Source organism: Mangifera indica, chromosome 3 (genome assembly GCF_011075055.1).
Source record: "Mangifera indica cultivar Alphonso chromosome 3, CATAS_Mindica_2.1, whole genome shotgun sequence".
Classification (NCBI taxonomy): domain Eukaryota; kingdom Viridiplantae; phylum Streptophyta; class Magnoliopsida; order Sapindales; family Anacardiaceae; genus Mangifera; species Mangifera indica.
In genome coordinates this window covers 14,185,688-14,203,945 of record NC_058139.1, presented here as the reverse complement: position 1 = coordinate 14,203,945, position 18,258 = coordinate 14,185,688, and the positions used below count along the sequence as shown (strand labels likewise).

At 32.3% G+C, this 18,258-nt stretch overlaps 2 protein-coding genes across 3 annotated transcripts; both read left to right on the top strand.

Annotated features, from left to right (window-relative positions):
* The first annotated feature begins 3,348 nt into the window (after positions 1-3,348).
* On the top strand, positions 3,349-5,707 carry LOC123211576. Its single transcript, XM_044630379.1, has 4 exons — positions 3,349-3,468; positions 3,568-3,676; positions 4,620-4,753; positions 5,393-5,707. Exons 1-4 carry the CDS (start codon positions 3,349-3,351, stop codon positions 5,705-5,707), a joined length of 678 nt encoding a protein of 225 aa, XP_044486314.1.
* A 1,311-nt stretch (positions 5,708-7,018) lies between these two features.
* On the top strand, positions 7,019-13,715 carry LOC123210611. 2 transcript variants are annotated; one of them, XM_044629076.1, is made up of 12 exons: positions 7,019-7,211; positions 7,311-7,419; positions 7,499-7,562; positions 7,757-7,858; positions 7,940-8,004; positions 8,150-8,251; positions 10,037-10,116; positions 10,204-10,420; positions 11,021-11,076; positions 12,315-12,443; positions 12,589-12,772; positions 13,439-13,715. In XM_044629076.1, exons 1-12 carry the CDS (start codon positions 7,150-7,152, stop codon positions 13,562-13,564), a joined length of 1,296 nt encoding a protein of 431 aa, XP_044485011.1. In that variant the 5' UTR covers positions 7,019-7,149; the 3' UTR covers positions 13,565-13,715. The 2 variants fall into 2 exon arrangements, with proteins under 2 accessions (XP_044485011.1, XP_044485010.1); XM_044629075.1 differs by having other exon boundaries at positions 12,577-12,772.
* Positions 13,716-18,258: the final 4,543 nt, after the last annotated feature.

Below are 18,258 nucleotides of genomic sequence, written 5' to 3'. Positions count from 1 at the left end.
CCCTTTTTTTTTAAGAAGTCACATGAATGAAAATGATGGGGTTTCAAAACATTTTTAAGTTTTCAGATTTCTTTATTTACAAATAATCTTGCTTGGCGTTTTATTTGAATTTCTTGAAACATTGTATGGTAGTAGGGATTTCCCTGGAGACTTAATGTCAGTCATGTGCTTTACCAATCTTGACACTGCTACTGCATATCTTTATCTGCTCTTACTGCTTTTCCCAACATACCCAAGTAAATAAACTTTCTTGAATCAATTATGATCGCAATGTTTGAGGACCATTGAGAACCACTAATGTTATAGGTTCAAGATGGTTTGCCACAACTATTGACAATCACTCTAAATTAACATGGATGTTTTTTTCATAAAAGATAAATAAAAAAATGGGACAAATATTTTAAACACCTCAATAAGATGATCCAAATGCAATTCCACACAAAAATTAAAGTGGACAAAGGGAGAGAGTACTTTCATTATATACTTGGATTTTATCTTTTGGAAGAAGTTATTATATATCAAAACTCGCTTTCAACAAAGTGAAGTTGCTAAGAGGAAAACCCTTTTCCATATTCTAGTTTCAGTAATGGCTCATGCATGTTTATTATTTGTGCTTTGTTAATTGTAGTTGGCCTTTGTCAGTGTTGGCATGTTGTTAGGATTGTTCACTTGATTGCCATCTAAACGTTGATTGTTGGATTTGTTCTTCAACAGCTAAAAAATGAGAAAGGAGAAGAAAGGAAAATAAAAAGACAAGGAAAAGGAAAAAAATATAAAATTAATTAGATAAAAATTAATTATTTTGTACTATTAGAGTGTTAGTGATATTAGTCTAATTATATACAGTAGAAATTAACAAAAATGCTATTTAACTGTTAAAACTAACATTTTCACTTTGATAAATATGTGAGAAAATAAAATTTTTCTAAATTTAAAGGATGAAAAATCATGGTTTTATCAAAGTTAAGTTAGATAAGAAGTAGTCATTCAACCTTTTTTTATCACATCCTTAACGCAAATTTATTTTATTTTTTCACATCTTTAGTGGTGATAAATTATAAATTTAATTCTGTTACATATTATACAAACTGTTACAATTAATGTTATGACTCTGACAAGTTTTCTAACTTAAATAGTGAAAAATCATCCTTCTTCAAAGTGCACAATGACTTATTCTTAATTTTTTTTCACTCCTCCCTCCAACCACTCGTAACCGATATGGTTGGAGGTTAAATGAAGAGCGTCGTCTATTTTAGACGACACTCCTCTTCTAGATCTGGATGAGAAAACATCGTCCAGTGAGGACGATGCTTGTCATCCCATCTAGATGACATGTCATCTAGAATGGACTACACTCTATTATCCAAAGATCTGGATGATGAAATATTGTCCAGATCTGGATGACAACTTCTCTGTCATAAGTCAGTTGTCACTAGAGAAAGTGGCTAGATTTTAGGGATAAATTGAATTTTTTAAAACATAATATAGGGGAAAAAATATTAGTTTTCCAAACTAAACGAGGAAAATGAGATATTATTTTAATTATTTTAATATTACTGATAAAATGATAAATTTGTACCTTAACCCCGACAAAAAATATGTAGATATATCCTAACAGATCAAAACTTAGATAAATATTTAAATTTTTCATCTCTCATAGATATATATTTATCATTTCAATAAAACTTGGGTGGGAAATTGTTTTTTTTCCCAATAAAATATCATCGTTTCATCAAAAGTGCATATGAGAAATAGTCAATCAACTTTTTTTTTTTAACAAAATCCTTAATTTTTTTTTTTATTATTATTATTATTATTTTTTACACCTATAGATCTTAATTATAAATGGTGGGAAAATCATAAAAAGTGATAAAACTTTCCTAAAAAGAAATCTACTAAGGTGGAATACCCAAAATTCTTATAAAACAAGATTCTACTTTAGATTTGAGATTTAACTTTAACAAAATGGTGAAAGGCTGCTAACATAATTTATAGAAGTTAGGTTAGTTTTACGATATTACGTTGTGTTTTTCTTTTTTATTATCATTTTTGCCAAAAAAATGAAGAATAGAAACCGATAAACCTCAACAAAGAAACTTTGAAGAGTGAAAGGAGCAACATGACTCTAAAAATGATAACAAGATTTTCATTAAACTTACTTAATATCACTCACTCTTTACTAATATTCCTTTTCTCATTCATTACAATTTGTTTTTCCTTTTGGAAAGTTTACCTAGAAATACCTTTTTTTTCCTCATACTATATTCATTTTCTCCTTCACCAAAAACCTCATTTTTTTGTCTTTACTTTCATCTTCTCCAAAACCTGTCTATCTTCATCATCAAACATCTCCACTGGCTGCTTCTCTGTCTCAAAACTTGCGATAGGTAAGTATGAAAAGTATAGTTGTTGAAGTCCAGAATGTTTGCTGGCTTTGATTTTCCATTGATTTTCATAATTTTGCTTGTTGAATTTTTGAAGGCTATATAATATTTCTAACCTGCTTTCGGTTCTTTATTGTGTTATATTTGTTTACTTGTTGATTAATTTATATTTTCTTATTGTATGCTTTGGGTTCTTTGAAATCTTGTGTTATGTTTTTTTCTAATGTCAACGTCTATATTTGTGTAGCGTTAGGTGAGAAAGTATGTAGGTATTATTTTCAAGGCAAATGAATGTAAAAACTGAGTATAAATTTATTCTCTTTAGCTAGTAGTCACAGGAATGTTTTTCATCATTCATAGATTTGGGCTTTTTTCTTACGAATTAATGATTGGGTTTTAACTTGGAATATAAAGATATCACTAATTTTAATTAGAATTTTTACATGTGAAGAAATGATAAAATCAATCAGCAATATGGCCTTATAGTTTGAGTCTCATTGGACTATTGTTATTGCCATTGTTATTACAAAAGGATTTAATTCTAACCTGCCCCTTGAAACAGGACCCTTTTTTGTGATTAATTTATCCTTTAATTGTAATTAAAAAACTTTATAGTTCTTGATGTTTGCTTTGAGGACACAAACAACCTGAAGGTTATGAGACCATTTGCATTGAGAATTAAATGCTGTCTTATACTTTTTTATTGTCTAGGGACATTGATGTTTGAGGTACAGCAAGAGCAAAAATTTGTTGGAAAAATGTCTTCTTTACTTTTCTCACATTCTCATTGACAAACACACACACAAAATTGAATGCACGATTAGCTCTATACATCCTTAGTTTTTGGTTTTATTTTATTAGCAATATCATAACTGATCATCAAATAGATCTGATATATTCTTGGCAAATTATGCTCTCTACGCATACATACTTAAGAATACAAAACCTTTAACAACAGCCTGACATGTCCTTCAATTCCAATTCTCAACAAGCATGCCAAGGTTATCAAGAAGACACCGGAAAAAATTCCATTGAGATCATTGATGATGATGTTGCTATAATTGACCAAAGTATGTTTGATGAGGTATATAATATAGTAGTCTTAATCTAATTTCTTTTCTGTGGAACTTTTATTCTTTTCACCTATATTTGGTTCATTTCTTTCCATTTTTACTCTAGTTAGGCAAAGAACAATTCTCGGAGAAACCATTCTAGAACTAACCATTCTCAGGTTATTGATGGGTTGAAAGATGTGCTTAATGCGGCTGCCGGATTGTTAAATAGTCTTTCAGGTAAGGGTGATCTATGTTTAGTAGTGAGCATAGTTTTCAAGGCAAAAACCGCCAAAAGGTCATAAGAAGTCCTATTGCCTAAGCAAAAAATGTGAGGCACAAACTGTCGCTTTTTTACTTTTAAAAATTTTCCCAATTCCATTCAACTTAAAATAACTTTTTGCTACCCCGACAATAAAAAATTGAGCAACTTCATCGATAGTCTAGCGATAATTGATTATTATGTCTACACTTCTTTGACAATTATATAAGAGATTAATGATTGACAACCTATTTAACCACATTAAATCTCTTTAACAATCTATCCGATAATCTTAAATCTCTCTAATAACTTAGCTGACAAACTTAAAACTTGTTGACAACTTCTTTAACAATCTCAGAATTCATTGTCAACCTTTCAACGACGTAGAACTCACAATGATTTCTTGACAACTTCAAACCTTATCGGATAACTCATAAATTGACAACAACCCTTATATATGGCTGAAGAATCGTCAGCAGCCCTCAAATCCTGTTAAAGATAGTTTAAGTTATAATAAAGCCTTTTTTTTTTTTCAATGCCGAAAGCTTCTCCAAAGGCATAAAAAAATCGCTAAAAACAATTGCCTTTGAATTAGTGTCCTTGAACATACTCAAGGTGATGACCAAATTGTCTTGAGTAAAACATTAACTAAGCATGCGAGAGGCGCACCTTTGATAACTATGGCAGTGAGTAAATGGTTTTTAGTCTATAATCTTTTAGAATCCATGTATATTATTAGCGCTATCTTGCAAAAAATTACATTTACGCTCAAGTGTGGTCACTAGATGAGCATTGGTGTTCTTTAATTAATTGCCCGAATATCATTACATTCAGTCTGAAGTTCGTCAATTTATTGTATGTTCTGTTTCTTAATGTTAAGCTGATGCTTATGTCGATCTGGTTCCAAATTTGAATTGTCAGAAATGGCAAATCGGTGCTGTAAGCGAAAAAGAGATGCGGCCGATGAATCAATTTCTAGTAGATGTCCTAGAATGATGGAAGAAGCTAAGAAGAGAAACAAGGTCATTTTAACAAAGCTTAATGTGGAAACTACCGTATTGCTACTTGCTTGATGTTGTTATTCATAAATTTGTGTTTATGAGTAATACTATGTGTACCCAGTTTGAATATATAAATGGACATACGTTTATATATATCATCATGTGATTGAATGTTGTTTTATTTTTATTTTAAAATCATCTAATAACATGATGACGCATCATATATTTACCTATTTGTATACTTAAATTGTATAGACATAGTTTTAATGTTGGGTTTATAACATGCCATCACCAAGGCATTTCTTTTTATTTTTCTTCTCCTCTTCATCTATTTATGCATCCGCAATGATCATGCTCTTTGCATAGACAAAGAAATGTTGGCATCAATTATTTGTGTTTTTCATTCATCGTGGCTGAAGTGATTTTAATTCATTTCATTGGATTGTCAAAGAATGCCAATAAATCCTTTTTACTTTGTACATTCCCTTGGATGTAGAAATTAAAAAATCACCTTCATATTTCTATTATTTGTTTGCCTTATTTTCTGCCACATATATCTTTCTGGTGATGTTCATCTTATTATTACTGTCCTTTGCTAGCTAGTTCATATAATCCGTTAGAAATATGGGAGATATTGGAAGAAAATACTACGTCAGTGGCAAAACTTCTTGGTAGAACTGACTCTTTTTGCAGCTTCAAAGAGTTCTTGTTGTAAACCATTTCTTTCCTCATAATCCTTGTGTCAGTTGCCATATACAGGCTAAGAACACTGTGAAACTAGTAGAGTTTCCGAAAAATCCTGAGCTGGATGCACCAAAGTTCATTTGTCCTATCTGCATAGGTCCATTGAGTCTAGCAACAACAACAAAGTGTGGTCATGTGTTCTGCCAGGAATGCATAAAGAAAGCCATGCAGCTCAAGGGAAATGCCCTACTTGCAGGAAGAAACTTGGAAAGCGAGGCATCATCAGGATGTATCTTCCTTCCAACTGCCAATTCAATCAAATAAATGAATCATAGTGTAACAAAAGAAAATGGTATTTGGTGGAAGTTGGTCATAATGGCCTTCGCTGCCCTTTGGGCAAACTAATTATTGTTGAAGTGGAGGTCTTAGCTAGATTTTTTTATAAGTATTTTATGAAAACTTTTTCATTTATAAAATGAAAAAAGAATTTATAAATTGAGCAATGTTATGTATATTTATAATGAATAGGGAAAAAGACTATTTCCCACCCAATTTCAAAAGTATACCCACGCTTGATGAAAAACCTAAACACCCATTCAAAGTTTAATCTGTTAAGACCCACCTACATATTTTCTGTTAGAGTTAAGGGGTAAATTCGTTATTCTATTAATAATATTAAATAATTAAAATTTTATCTCATTTTTCTCCTTTTAATTTGAAAAACTAACATTTGTCTCATAAATTAAGTTTTAAAAAATTCACTTTTCCCCCCTGAAATCCACCACTTTCTCCGACGATGTCGATCGATGATGGAGAAGTTTTCATCTAGAGGTCGACCTTTGGACAATGATCGTTGTCCAAGAAGGACGATGTTTCGTCATCTAGATCTTTGGACGATGCTCCGTCGTCTAGTGAAGGTCGACAGTTTCAGAGAATGGACGACACTTGTTACTCTCCCTCTAGCTATGTCGTCGCCGGTGGCCGGAGGGAAAGTGAAAAAAAAAAGGGATTTAGGGGGGTGAAAGTCACTTTTCAAAGTTTAGGTATGGGGGGAAAAGTTAATTTTTAAAATTGGAGGGGAAAAATGTGATATAATTATATAACTTGAATATAAACAGTAAAATGATGGTTTTATCCCTATATTTAACAGAAAACTTAACGGTGGTTTAGAGATGAATGAGTGTTTGGATTTTTTATCTGGTGTGGATATGCTTTTGAGATTGAGTTAAAAATTGGATGGAAAATACTCCTTTTCCCTAATGAATATCATTTGGATAACCTCAATCACATAGTATTTAAATTAATATTTATTATAAGTATATATTGTTTTATTATTTTTGTGCAGCTAATAAGTGTCTGTAAATGATAGAATGTGTTTTGTTTCCTTGTTAGATGGTGACAAGCCCTTAAATAGAATTGTTACGAAATTAATTATCTAAATTTGTAACAAAATTCAGTTATTTTTTTAATTATTATAAGAGATTTATAACTATAAATTATTAAAATTAGTATAATTTTCTTTTCACTGGGAAAAATTTAATAATTAATTAATAAACTCTAAAAACTATCTTATAAATATAATAAAATCATTAAGCCAATTTCATTATGAAATATAAATTTTAATAATTCTACATTCTCGAACGGGCCAAGGATTTGACCTGGAGGTTCTGTTTTTAAAACTAAGCCCCTGGCCCTCTCTTCCCCAATTTAACTTTTTGAATTTCCCTCAAAAATATCAGTGGTGCAGAGAGTAATTGAGAGACAAAATGGCTGATGCAATGGAAGTATCTACTGCTTCCGATCCTTTCGATCTCAACTCCATTCATTGGTATCTTTCTATTCTCATTTAAATTCATCTACCTATGTATTTATCGTAATTCCTAGTTCGTTTGTTTTTTTAATATATTTTTTTATTTGTGAATTTTAGTGAAGTGAGAGAGTTGTTGGAGATCCGTAGAAGCTATGACGAATTCGGAAGGGAATCCATCGCTTCTGATTCAGAGAAGTTACTTAAAGATTTTGCTATTCATCTCGAGGTAATTTTTGTTGGCTTTTTTTTTTTTTTTAAATTTCATTTTAGCGGTGTTTTGATCTGATATATTGAAGCTTATGCAGAGCAAAGTGAAGGAAATTTTATCAGAGTGCTCTGATGTTAGTTTCTTGGGAATTGAAGATATAGGTAAACCCTCTTTAACATTTTATTTGAAATAATGTTTTTCATATTTTTAAAATTATAAAGAAAAATTTTTAATTTAATTGAAATGAGGGCCAGGAAATTAAAAATTATAGTGTGTAATAGAATAAGAAGGTGAAATTATTAGCAAACATGGCCTTGCTGGTTTTTATTTTTTTATTTTCTTAATGCTGATGCAGATGCATACATAGAGCAATTGAAAGAGGAGCTGAAGAATGTGGAGGCTGAAAGCAGTAAAATTTCTAAAGAAATCGAGTCTCTTAGGAGATTGCATGTAGAAGGTGAGTGTTTTTACCTGGGTTGTACTTATTTTTACACAATTTTTTTCCTTAGTATCCATATGTGTGTGTTTGAGTTCACAGATTCTAATAGACTGGATAGTGATCTTGAAGAATTGAATTGCTCTTTGGATTTAGTTGCATCACAGGTTGGTTGAATGGTTCTCCATTGACAACATTTTTCCTTTTTACTATCTGTTTTTAACTAAATTCTTTATTGATTAGGAAAATAGTATTAGCTCAAGCTTGTTGTTTAACTCAAGCATTTGATGATGGATTTTGTGTACTATCTAGTGCGGTCAAGGGAAGGCAATAGAGGATCTACATGCTGATTGCTCTAAAGATGGAGAAGATCAATCAGATTTGATAAATATTCATGAAGAACAGAAATTTGAGGTGTTAATCTTGAACACTCTTATTTAATATTTTTATGTGAAAAATTTTTTGTAACACTTGAACAAAGATTTAATTGCATCATTTTTTCACTTTAAAAAGAGTTTGGTGTCATGTTTGCAATAATTTCAAGTTTCAAGTTAATTTATGATGCTAAATCACTCTCACTGCATCATTATGACATATTCGATTGTGGTGGTTTGTGTTTGAGAAAATTTCAAGAGGATTTTTATAGAGTGACTGGCATAATGAATTCAGGTACCAACCTGTGGAAATAAAAAAACTTTCTTAAATCATGTAGTGTGGAACAACAGAAATTAGATGGTTAACTCTGTTTAATTAGACTCCAAGTGCTTGTAAAATTTTTCTTTGGAGATGAATAGGCTTTGGTGACTACACAAAATGTGAATTGTAGTGTGTCAAGAGTGGTTGTGACATAAAATTATTAGTCCAAGGTTTATTATATTTTGGGTTAACATTTTAATTTTGGATATTTCTTGTTTTAGTTATTTTGTTCTTTTGATATGGTTTTCTTACATATAGTATTTGCATTTCTAATTTAGATCTCCTTTTTGTTTAAGGACCTTGTTATTATGGGTTGGCCTTATGTATCTTTGTGAGTATAGAAATTAATTATGACATCTTTAGGCAAATCCCACATCGACAAAACACGAGAGAGATGTTAGGTTTGTTTATATATCTCACATCGGTTAGGGATGAGAAAATTTGATCGGTTAAGTAGTTTGTGAGCTCTTTAAGTTGTCAAGACATGTTTTGGGTTGCAAAGCTTAAAAGCAAAACCATGATGGATTATATGTTTAAAATGGACAATTTCTTGACGATAGACCAAACTATTAGACCAGAGATATTACAAATAATATCAAAGTTACGTTGCTTGTCCTTTGGAGCGATGGTGGGGCAAACTTTAGCAAGAACGTCGAGTCTCGTAAGGGGGGTGAATATGATACACTTAGGCAAATCTCATATTGGTAAAATATAAAAGAGATGTTGGGTCTGTCTGTACATCTCACATCAGTTAGGATTGAGAAGATTTGATTGGTTAAATAGCCTACAAACTCCTTAAGTTGTTAAAATGCGTTTTGGGTTGTAAAACCATGATGAATGGTGTGCCTAAAGTGGATAATATTTTGACAATAGGTCAGACTATAGGACTAGGGATGTTATACTGATGATAAAAATAATTGTGATTAATTAATTATTTCTATCCTTTGCTTTCTCTAAATTCTTCCCTTCTTTGGAAATTCTTTCTCCTTTTGTAGTAATTTATTGTTCATCCCTTCTAATTATACTCTTCAAATTCTCTCTCTCCTCCTCTTTTCTCTTTTGGTCATATGTTAGATTGGTATATAGAAGTGATTCATCATTTGGAGCGGGTTTCTAGAAAGAATATGGAGCAATTTGGGGGAGATTATGGCAATTCACTTGTTATTTCTAAATTTAGGTGATGCTAGAAGGTTTTTTGTGGGAGATGTTCATGAGGGGAGGGCCCTTTTAGGGTTGCATTCTATTATCTCTAGTATTTTGCTAGAATAAGAAGATTGGTAATATGCTTTTTTACTGGGTTTGTCTTTTTATCCATAATTGTTAATTATGTGTAAGGTAGATGGCGTATGTCAAATTTTTCCTTCTGGATCTTTTACTGGTGGTTTAACACCATTTCATATCTGTGTTAAATCTCTTTATTTGTTAAAAAAGAAAATGATTAAAAGATCTTTCTATATTTCGTACTTCCCCAGTTACTATAATCCATTTTTGTGTACTTTGCAGCTTGTGAAACTTGAAAGTGAGATTGAAAAGAATAATATAATTTTGAACTCCTTGCAAGATCTTGATTCTATGTGCAGAAGGTAATCGTTGACTTTTGGACTTTAATTATCTGTAGGTTTTGTATCTTCAACTCTTTTCTTACATGCTTATCTTATGGTTTTTTTCAGGTTTGATGTTTTAGAGCAGATTGAGGATTCATTGACTGGCTTAAAGGTCATTGAGTATGATGAAAACTGTTTTAGGTTGTCAATGCAAACATATATTCCAAAATTAGAAGAATTATTGTCTCAACAAATAAGTGAAGATGTCAACGAGCCATCTGAAGTGAATCATGAATTGCTTATAGAACTTGTAGATGGGACCATGGAATTAAAGAATGTTGAGGTATCACATCCTTTATCTTTCTTACAAAATATAACCATTCTCTTCATTTTTTTTATCTGTTAAATGTAAAGTACTAAAGACACTCTTACATTATGTACTTCTAGCTGTACCGGTGAATAATAAATCATTTTTGAGCTTACATTTGTCATGGAAAATTTTAGTAAAGCCAACCTTCATTTGCACATGAAGATACCTAAGAATCAAAGAGCGTTGTTATCAGTGTTAAAGTTTACAAAAGCCCAATCTTTGGAACTTTTATTGTTATTCTTAGTATTCCCATATTTACTAAATCTTAAATTTGATTTAGGTTCATATACCCATATTGACAAAAGCCCAGTCATTTTTGAAAGATGATTTTCTTGTAGGATAGTTGGAAGGTGAAGATTTTTGCTTTTGATGATAATAAAAAATTTGTTATTTATGATAATTTTTTATGTTTTAACATGAGGTTTGTTAATATCTTGCCATCTAGTAGTTTGATTGTTTGTTTCAGTTTAACAGGCTTTCATATTCAACTTCTTATGTTGAAGAGAAAGTAATATCTGGTCAGACTTTGTAGATTCTTTTAAATGTTTTAATACTCATTCCAATGTCTTTCAGATATTTCCAAATGATGTATACATCGGTGATATTCTTGATGCTACAAAGTCATTCAGGTTTTATTTTCTTGTTACTTTCTTTAAACTTTTAATTGTAGTTTCTGTCAGAGTGACCACATGCATTGCTTTGCTGAATTTATTTTTGTGAATCATAATGTAAATAATTGAATATACTTTTACCATCTTGCATATGCATATGTAAAGAGACGAGTGGCACTTAACGTAGTTAAGGCTCATGTACCATGATCTTTCTATTATGTTTGATGATGGACTGTTTCATAATGTAAATGTCTTGTTGGTGACCTCTGTATTGTGGATGACATGCATAAAGGTTGAAAATATATGGCACTTTGATATTACATAATCAATGGCATTGTCTATCAAAGGCTTAACATATGTTCGTCTGCTTTGTCAGTCTAATTCTGACTTGTTTTTGTCCAAAAGGTAAGTTTATATGAAGAGACTGCCATATAGAGATAATGTTGTATATCCATCCATAGCCTCATTTAGATGATATACTTGCACTTGTTGAATTTTCCAGAATATTTTAACGAAAGATAATTGCGGATTGAAGCCGTGTGCACTGTAAATACCAGTTGCTGCTGTTTATATGGTTCTCTTATTATATTGGGATTATTTTTGCTAACAACCATCCCAGGAGGGTTTTTAATAGATACCTGAGAAATCAATTATTATGTACCTCACCAATCCTACCGTAAAATGAATAATCAGCCTGCAATTTAACTCAGCCACTGCTCAACACCTGCAGAAACGCGATAACATATAAACACCCCAAAACAACTCAAGAACTAACTAATAATGAATAGAGACATTTATATGCACTTATTGTTGTATTTGATAGTTCTCTTACTAACCACTCATCATCCTACCACACAATCTAAGGAACAGAAACAATAAACCACTGTTCTATTATGGAGAAAACCCAGCTGCCTAGTTTTCTTTTCTTAACCCCTAATATAAACCTTCTCCATCCTTTTTTGCTTCCACCCATATCTTGCTGCCATGTTTCATCCGAAACTTGTTGTTCTCCTCAGCCAATTTCCCTTTGCCATGTGTGACATCTTTTCCTCTTCTTCTCCTCGTATACACCTTGAGTGGCATAACATATACATGCAAACAAAGATAGTTTATACATTCTTGTTGAGTGACTGGTGACTATATATTTATCGTCCCATTAGCCTATAGTTTGATGTGCATAATTGAATTTGACAGGCTGTATATACTTCTTGTCTTGCCGTAATGTCATGAGAACAAAATCTATTTTCATGATGCAGGCAGTTCTATTCACAGTTTACAGTGCTTGAGTCACAGTCTTCGTTGCAGTGGTTTGTAAGAAACGTACAAGACAGAATCATTCTAAGTACTCTGAGACGATTTTTAGTAAAAAATGCCCACAAATCAAGGTGATACTGTTATATCTGGGGGTAAATTTATTTTGCTTTGATTTTCTGAATTATTTAGTCAGATATCTGAAGATATGGTTGGTATATTTATGAAGTTTTTCTCTTAAAATTTATTGTCTTTACACTGGTGTAGTTCAACATGCAGGCATCTCTTTGAGTACTTGGATAGAGATGAGATGATTGTGGCTCATTTGCTTGGTGGAGTTGATGCATTCTTAAAGGTGTCTCAGGGTTGGCCACTGTCAAATTCTCCATTGAAATTGATCTCTCTCAAGAGCTCAGATCATCAATCAAAGCAAATTTCTCTAAGCTTTTTTTGCAAGGTCGAGGTAAGATTTTTTCTCCATAAATGCTATAGAAGGATGTCTTTTTTCCAGAATTTCAACCTTTCTAATGGTGATTTTGTTGAAACTGCTCTTATAATGTTAGTGACACATAACAGAAATGGAGTTGATCTGAAAATGAGACTGACTTGAACTTTGAATTAATAAAGTAAGAACAACCAGGATCCTTTGATTTTACTAAACCTAATGTTCCAGTGAATCTAAAAATATACCTCTGAATTTTTAAAGAAATGGTGGAGGGGAAAACAAAATTTGAAAAAAGATCAATGACTCACCTTTTGGTTTGCAAGGCAACTTTTGCATTTGTTACTATTTTTTATTTTCTTATGATGTTATAGTATCACCATAATTACGGTCATGATGGTGCATTCAATTAGGATTCCTATCCCTGCATGTGCCACTGGCAAATTATTGCTGCTTTTGATTCTTCACCTAGTCTATTTTTTGGTCAGATCTTCATTAAGATGATTTTGTGTGATGAATTTGGGTTTTGATCTCATTTTGTGTTGGAATACGGGAACTAATTGCATGTTTTATATAATTATTTGTATGAAACCCTCATATTTGCTGTTATGTATTTGAAATATGTACTTGCGAATTACTCATGGTTTATTTTCTTTGTGCCTTGGTTACTTGATTTCAATTTCATAGGAAATGGCAAATTCCTTGGATGTAGCCATTCGACAAAATTTATCAAGCTTTGTTGAGGCTGTAGAAAAGATACTTGTAGAGCAAATGCGCACAGAACTCCATTCTGATGTTGCCCCTGGAAAATGAGCGTTATGGTAATCCTATTCACTGCTTGGTAAGGTCGATTAGAACTTCCCTCTACCATTTAAAATATGTTTCATAATTAGCACAAATGCTCAGCTGTCTAATGTTTAATATTTGAATGAGAAGACAAATCTGTGGCTTGTTTTTGGACCAATTGATCTCTATCTACATTTAAAGTTTTGGCCAATTTGGGAAACCAGTTAGATTTTGGTTGTACCATTTAAACCGATAAATTGGACAGCTTAAAAATCCATTCCCAACTTTTTCTTATATCCAGCACATATGCAGTGACGTCAAGGTACTGTGACAACTTGATTATAAGAATGTGAAGGACTTCTTTAATAATTGGTGTTTTAAAGCATACATTCAAGGAGAGTAAAATTTCGAACCAATAAATTCTCTTACCTTTTAACAAGATTTCAAATTATCATACAATTCAGTTTTGGGTTATATTTACCTGAAGGTACGATATAATAATAATTTTCTGTCACTAATAAAATGTTAGTAAATTGTTATTTATTTTTGTGAGTAATAACCTCTTAAAACAGAATAAAAATTTGTTAAAAATAAGCAAACGTAATATCAAACGATCAACTGAAAAAATATGAATGATCAATTTTTCAGGGGAGCATTTGAAATTGCTGGTACATTATCCCATGTTAGTAGAACTATAGTCTTCCACTTAAGCGTACAAGAGACTTTATCATCTGTTTAGAGATGAACAATAAGATGTTAGATTTCCCAACATCTTATAAAGCCAGTATTGCATAATGAACACAAATTATAATTAGTAATTATGGTTGTATATACTAATCTAACTAAATGGATTATGTCACGTTTTAGAATGCAGTTGGGAATCTCATCAACTAGTAATTAAGCAGAAGAGGTAGCCTCTTGTAAGGCGACAAGTAATTTTGTGAACATTCCTTGTACATTGCATGTATGTCTTGTCGAATGGAGTCTACTATTTTAATAAATATCATCAAACCTTAAGGGTAACAGCTGAATGCTTTGAGATTATCGACTAAATGTAATATGCTATCCCAAATAATATTTCTATTGTCCACTCCGAATAGTCTAACATGTAATAAATATAATACTGCAAACTCAACAACATCTTTGTCATTGTCTCCCCATATTTGTGACTTAACTACCCTCTAGACATCTAAATAAGTTATTGATCGAACACTCGGAAAGTATTCCTCCTTCAGTCGGACGTTTATGAACAACCAACTTAGGTTGAAACGTCTTTATCATGTTAGAAGACAAGACATATCACTATAGCAAACTCCACCAGGTTGAAATGAACATTAACACCATTTATTCTGAACTAAAGTTCTCTTACTGAGTCCCCATGGTTAATTAAACGAAATAACACTACATGTATAAGTACAACATTAAACCGGGTGTCCTCCAATCCCAATAATTGCCCAAAACATGTTTGGAACATCTCTTTTTGGGTCATCCTTAATTTTTCGTTTATGAGACTCATCATGTCCTTTTTATGGAGCGTCATTTGCACCCGAAATGTATGGCCTCATGAAACTTGAACGTGTCGTCCTCATAATTGATCCCAAATCCCTGATAAAATGATAAAAACATTAAAGACTGTAACACTTTTCTTTAGATACATACTCCTATTTGGAATAGGTATCCAAAGAGACGTCTTAACTAAACTTTGCCTAACACGCATAACAATAATAATTCACTCCCACAAACTCCAAAAGTGTAATAAAATATAATATCAATCTCAGTGTCTGAAATCCAAGATCCTAAAATAGAGTACACCAATATCACGAATAAATTCAAATACATCAATATGGACCATCATGCAAAAATGGTCAAAATTCCCTTGCCTCATACATTGCCTTGTGTTGACCTACTAGCTCTTTTCTACCACCTCGTTACTTTACGATTCTACCTATAAAACTACAAAGGAAAACGGTGAGTAAAACACACTCAGTAAATAAGTGGCCTATGATATCCATTTTATGAATACGCATCACAATTAATCCCAAGTTCATAGGTGGCCTTTGATCAATTTTCTTGTGGTATAACAAATGTTTCTCTAGCATCCTTGATGTCCATCCACATCATCTTGGCGCCCAATGCCTAATCCTTAGTGGTGATGTCATTCTGGATTATTAAAGCCAAATGATGTATATTGGCATCCCGACAAACTGGTGAAAACATGAGACATCCTAAATGTCAATCATAATGTGCACCTAATGCACATGTCGATAAGGCTTTAGGTTATAGATACCATATCATAAAAGCAGTGAGACCCCGGGCCTCCCTTGTTATCATACCTGCATCCTAGATACTAAGACGCCCAGTGTTAGTGCATGCATGATTATCCCAAATGCTAAGGCTCCTTACATCGATACATAATCATCTGAAAGTATTAAGGCCACACAAACTAACCCTGGTGCTTTCATTGCCATACTGCACATAGCTTGATGGCTCAATCACACTGTAGATAACTTGGTGATACGTCACGTTATATACAGCTCAGTGACAAGTCACAAGATCATAGTACATCATTTCCAGTTTCGATTTGAAATCACTCTAGTTGAGGTTCATGTCGTCATTCATATAGTCAGGCACCCCAAATTCCTTTCGTGTCATCTTTTATATAGTCTGACACATTCTTTGTTGTTAACCTTATATAGCCTTCGTTAGGGCCTTAATCCATAATTTTCTCTCATTCATCCCTTATAGGAGTAAATTAGTCATTTCTAAACTCATATATTCATATCAAAACTTTATATACTCTTTATATACTTCACGTGTTTTTATTTTCAAATTTCCCCAAAAGTATACGAGTGTATATCTATTACACATGGGGGTGTGTTACTTCATCCACATGGGTATGCAACTAGGCACACAAAGGTGTATTCTTGGGGTAGAACATACAACTGTTTGTCCTATACCATATAGGGGTGTGTCCATCCCAATTCCACAAACCTGTGGCCTCAATTAACATGGAGAGAATTTCCCTGAAGACATACGGGCATGCGTAGCTGAATTTCCAAAATTTTGATTTACTTGAATTCATATAAACTGACTACCAAAATTCACTTTTAGACATCTCAAAACAACACAATCCAATTGACCATCCATCCTAACACCATTTTTCCTACTATGCAAATGAAAAACATGTTAAATGACCAACAACATAGTATCTAACATATGCACAAAGTCTCAAAATCATTGAAGGCACAAACTTAGTCTTTCATTCATATGCAAGTGAATATATACATATATATATATATATATATATATATATATATATATATATATATATATCATCATCGTCATCATCATCACCATCTTATTTTGCAGATCTCATAACATACAATATTCATCAATAAACCTAATAAAACATCAACTTAATTGAATTTCATATACACGATTCACAATGGCCAAATACGCCAACATCAATATAGCACACACAACAAACACAAATTTAGTACATTAATACAAGCACAAATTCACCTAAGTCATCTCATAAATAATAATCAAGCTCATTTAACAAAAGCGTAGTGAAAGATTCACGCTATTTATCACATATATTAATTCCAACATCACAAACCCAAAACAAGACATAACATAATGCCAATAATCATGTTAAGCTAAATCAAATCGTATAATCTCACTTACTCATTGCTTATACAACATGCTCTCAATATGTCCTTACTTATCTCATTCACCTATTCAATCTGTCCATTAATGTGAGAATGATAAATAATACTAATTGCAACCTTTTACCTATGAACCTCTGCAAACTCTATCAAAATGTCAAAAATAATTCTTGTGTCTTTGTCCGACATGATCATCTTGGGCACATAATGGAGTCTCACAATCTCGTTATCATAAACCTGACTCAACTGATTAGTGCTATTGTTATCCTTACCTAGGATAAAATACTCCATCCTTGGCATAATATCTAGAAATACATGCTGGAATTCACATAAAATGGAAGCATTCTACAAATTTGAGATTGATTCTTTGATTTTATTCATCACATGCACTAGTGACGCGAACCTTGACGATTTGACGCAAGACCCAATGTCTGAGAAGATATTTTTCTCAGGACTGAATCGGTTTCGTCACTGAATGACCCCTGACCCAAATTGATATGGAATCGAACGAACCTTGAAATCATAATGGTGAACACCACAAGACCAAAGTTTGATAAGTTCAAAGGTTTGATTGTTCAAGAGTAAGCAAAATTATGCAAGTCGGCCAAAAGATCCATTCATCATGAAAATGTGAGTTTATATAGTACAATGCCAACTTAACCTTAAATTACCCATGACCCAATGGACTTCCAAACTTCCCAAGCCCATTATCTAAATAACTACCCAAACACTAATTCAATTAAAAGAAAATATGTCAATTGGGCTCAATAAAGTCTAGCCCGGTCACAAACAAGATTAAAATCATAAAAACCAAAAACTCTAAATTTGGGTAAACTAAAACCGTATAATACAAATTGAAACAGATTTAATTAGGCCTCTAAATTGGGCGCAACCAGCAAAGTTAGTTGTTATTATAGAGCTCGAAACGAGTTTCACATTGATATATTACAAACCCCGTAACTCCTCCCAGATCAAAAGTTATGGCTATTTAAAGTTTGTTTGCGTATAAGCTCAGACCTGAATCAAGTTGACCTCATGGTTGGCTTCTTCAAG

Coding starts and splice junctions, on each gene's coding strand:
- LOC123210611 (XM_044629075.1), top strand. CDS start 7,150: ATGGCTGATGCAATGGAAGTATCTACTGCTTCCGATCCTTTCGATCTC. Junction 8,005..8,149: donor TGGATTTAGTTGCATCACAG/GTTGGTTGAATG, acceptor TGTACTATCTAG/TGCGGTCAAGGGAAGGCAAT. Junction 12,773..13,438: donor GCTTTTTTTGCAAGGTCGAG/GTAAGATTTTTT, acceptor TCAATTTCATAG/GAAATGGCAAATTCCTTGGA.
- LOC123211576 (XM_044630379.1), top strand. CDS start 3,349: ATGTCCTTCAATTCCAATTCTCAACAAGCATGCCAAGGTTATCAAGAA. Junction 3,469..3,567: donor ACCAAAGTATGTTTGATGAG/GTATATAATATA, acceptor TACTCTAGTTAG/GCAAAGAACAATTCTCGGAG. Junction 4,754..5,392: donor AGCTTAATGTGGAAACTACC/GTATTGCTACTT, acceptor CTCTTTTTGCAG/CTTCAAAGAGTTCTTGTTGT.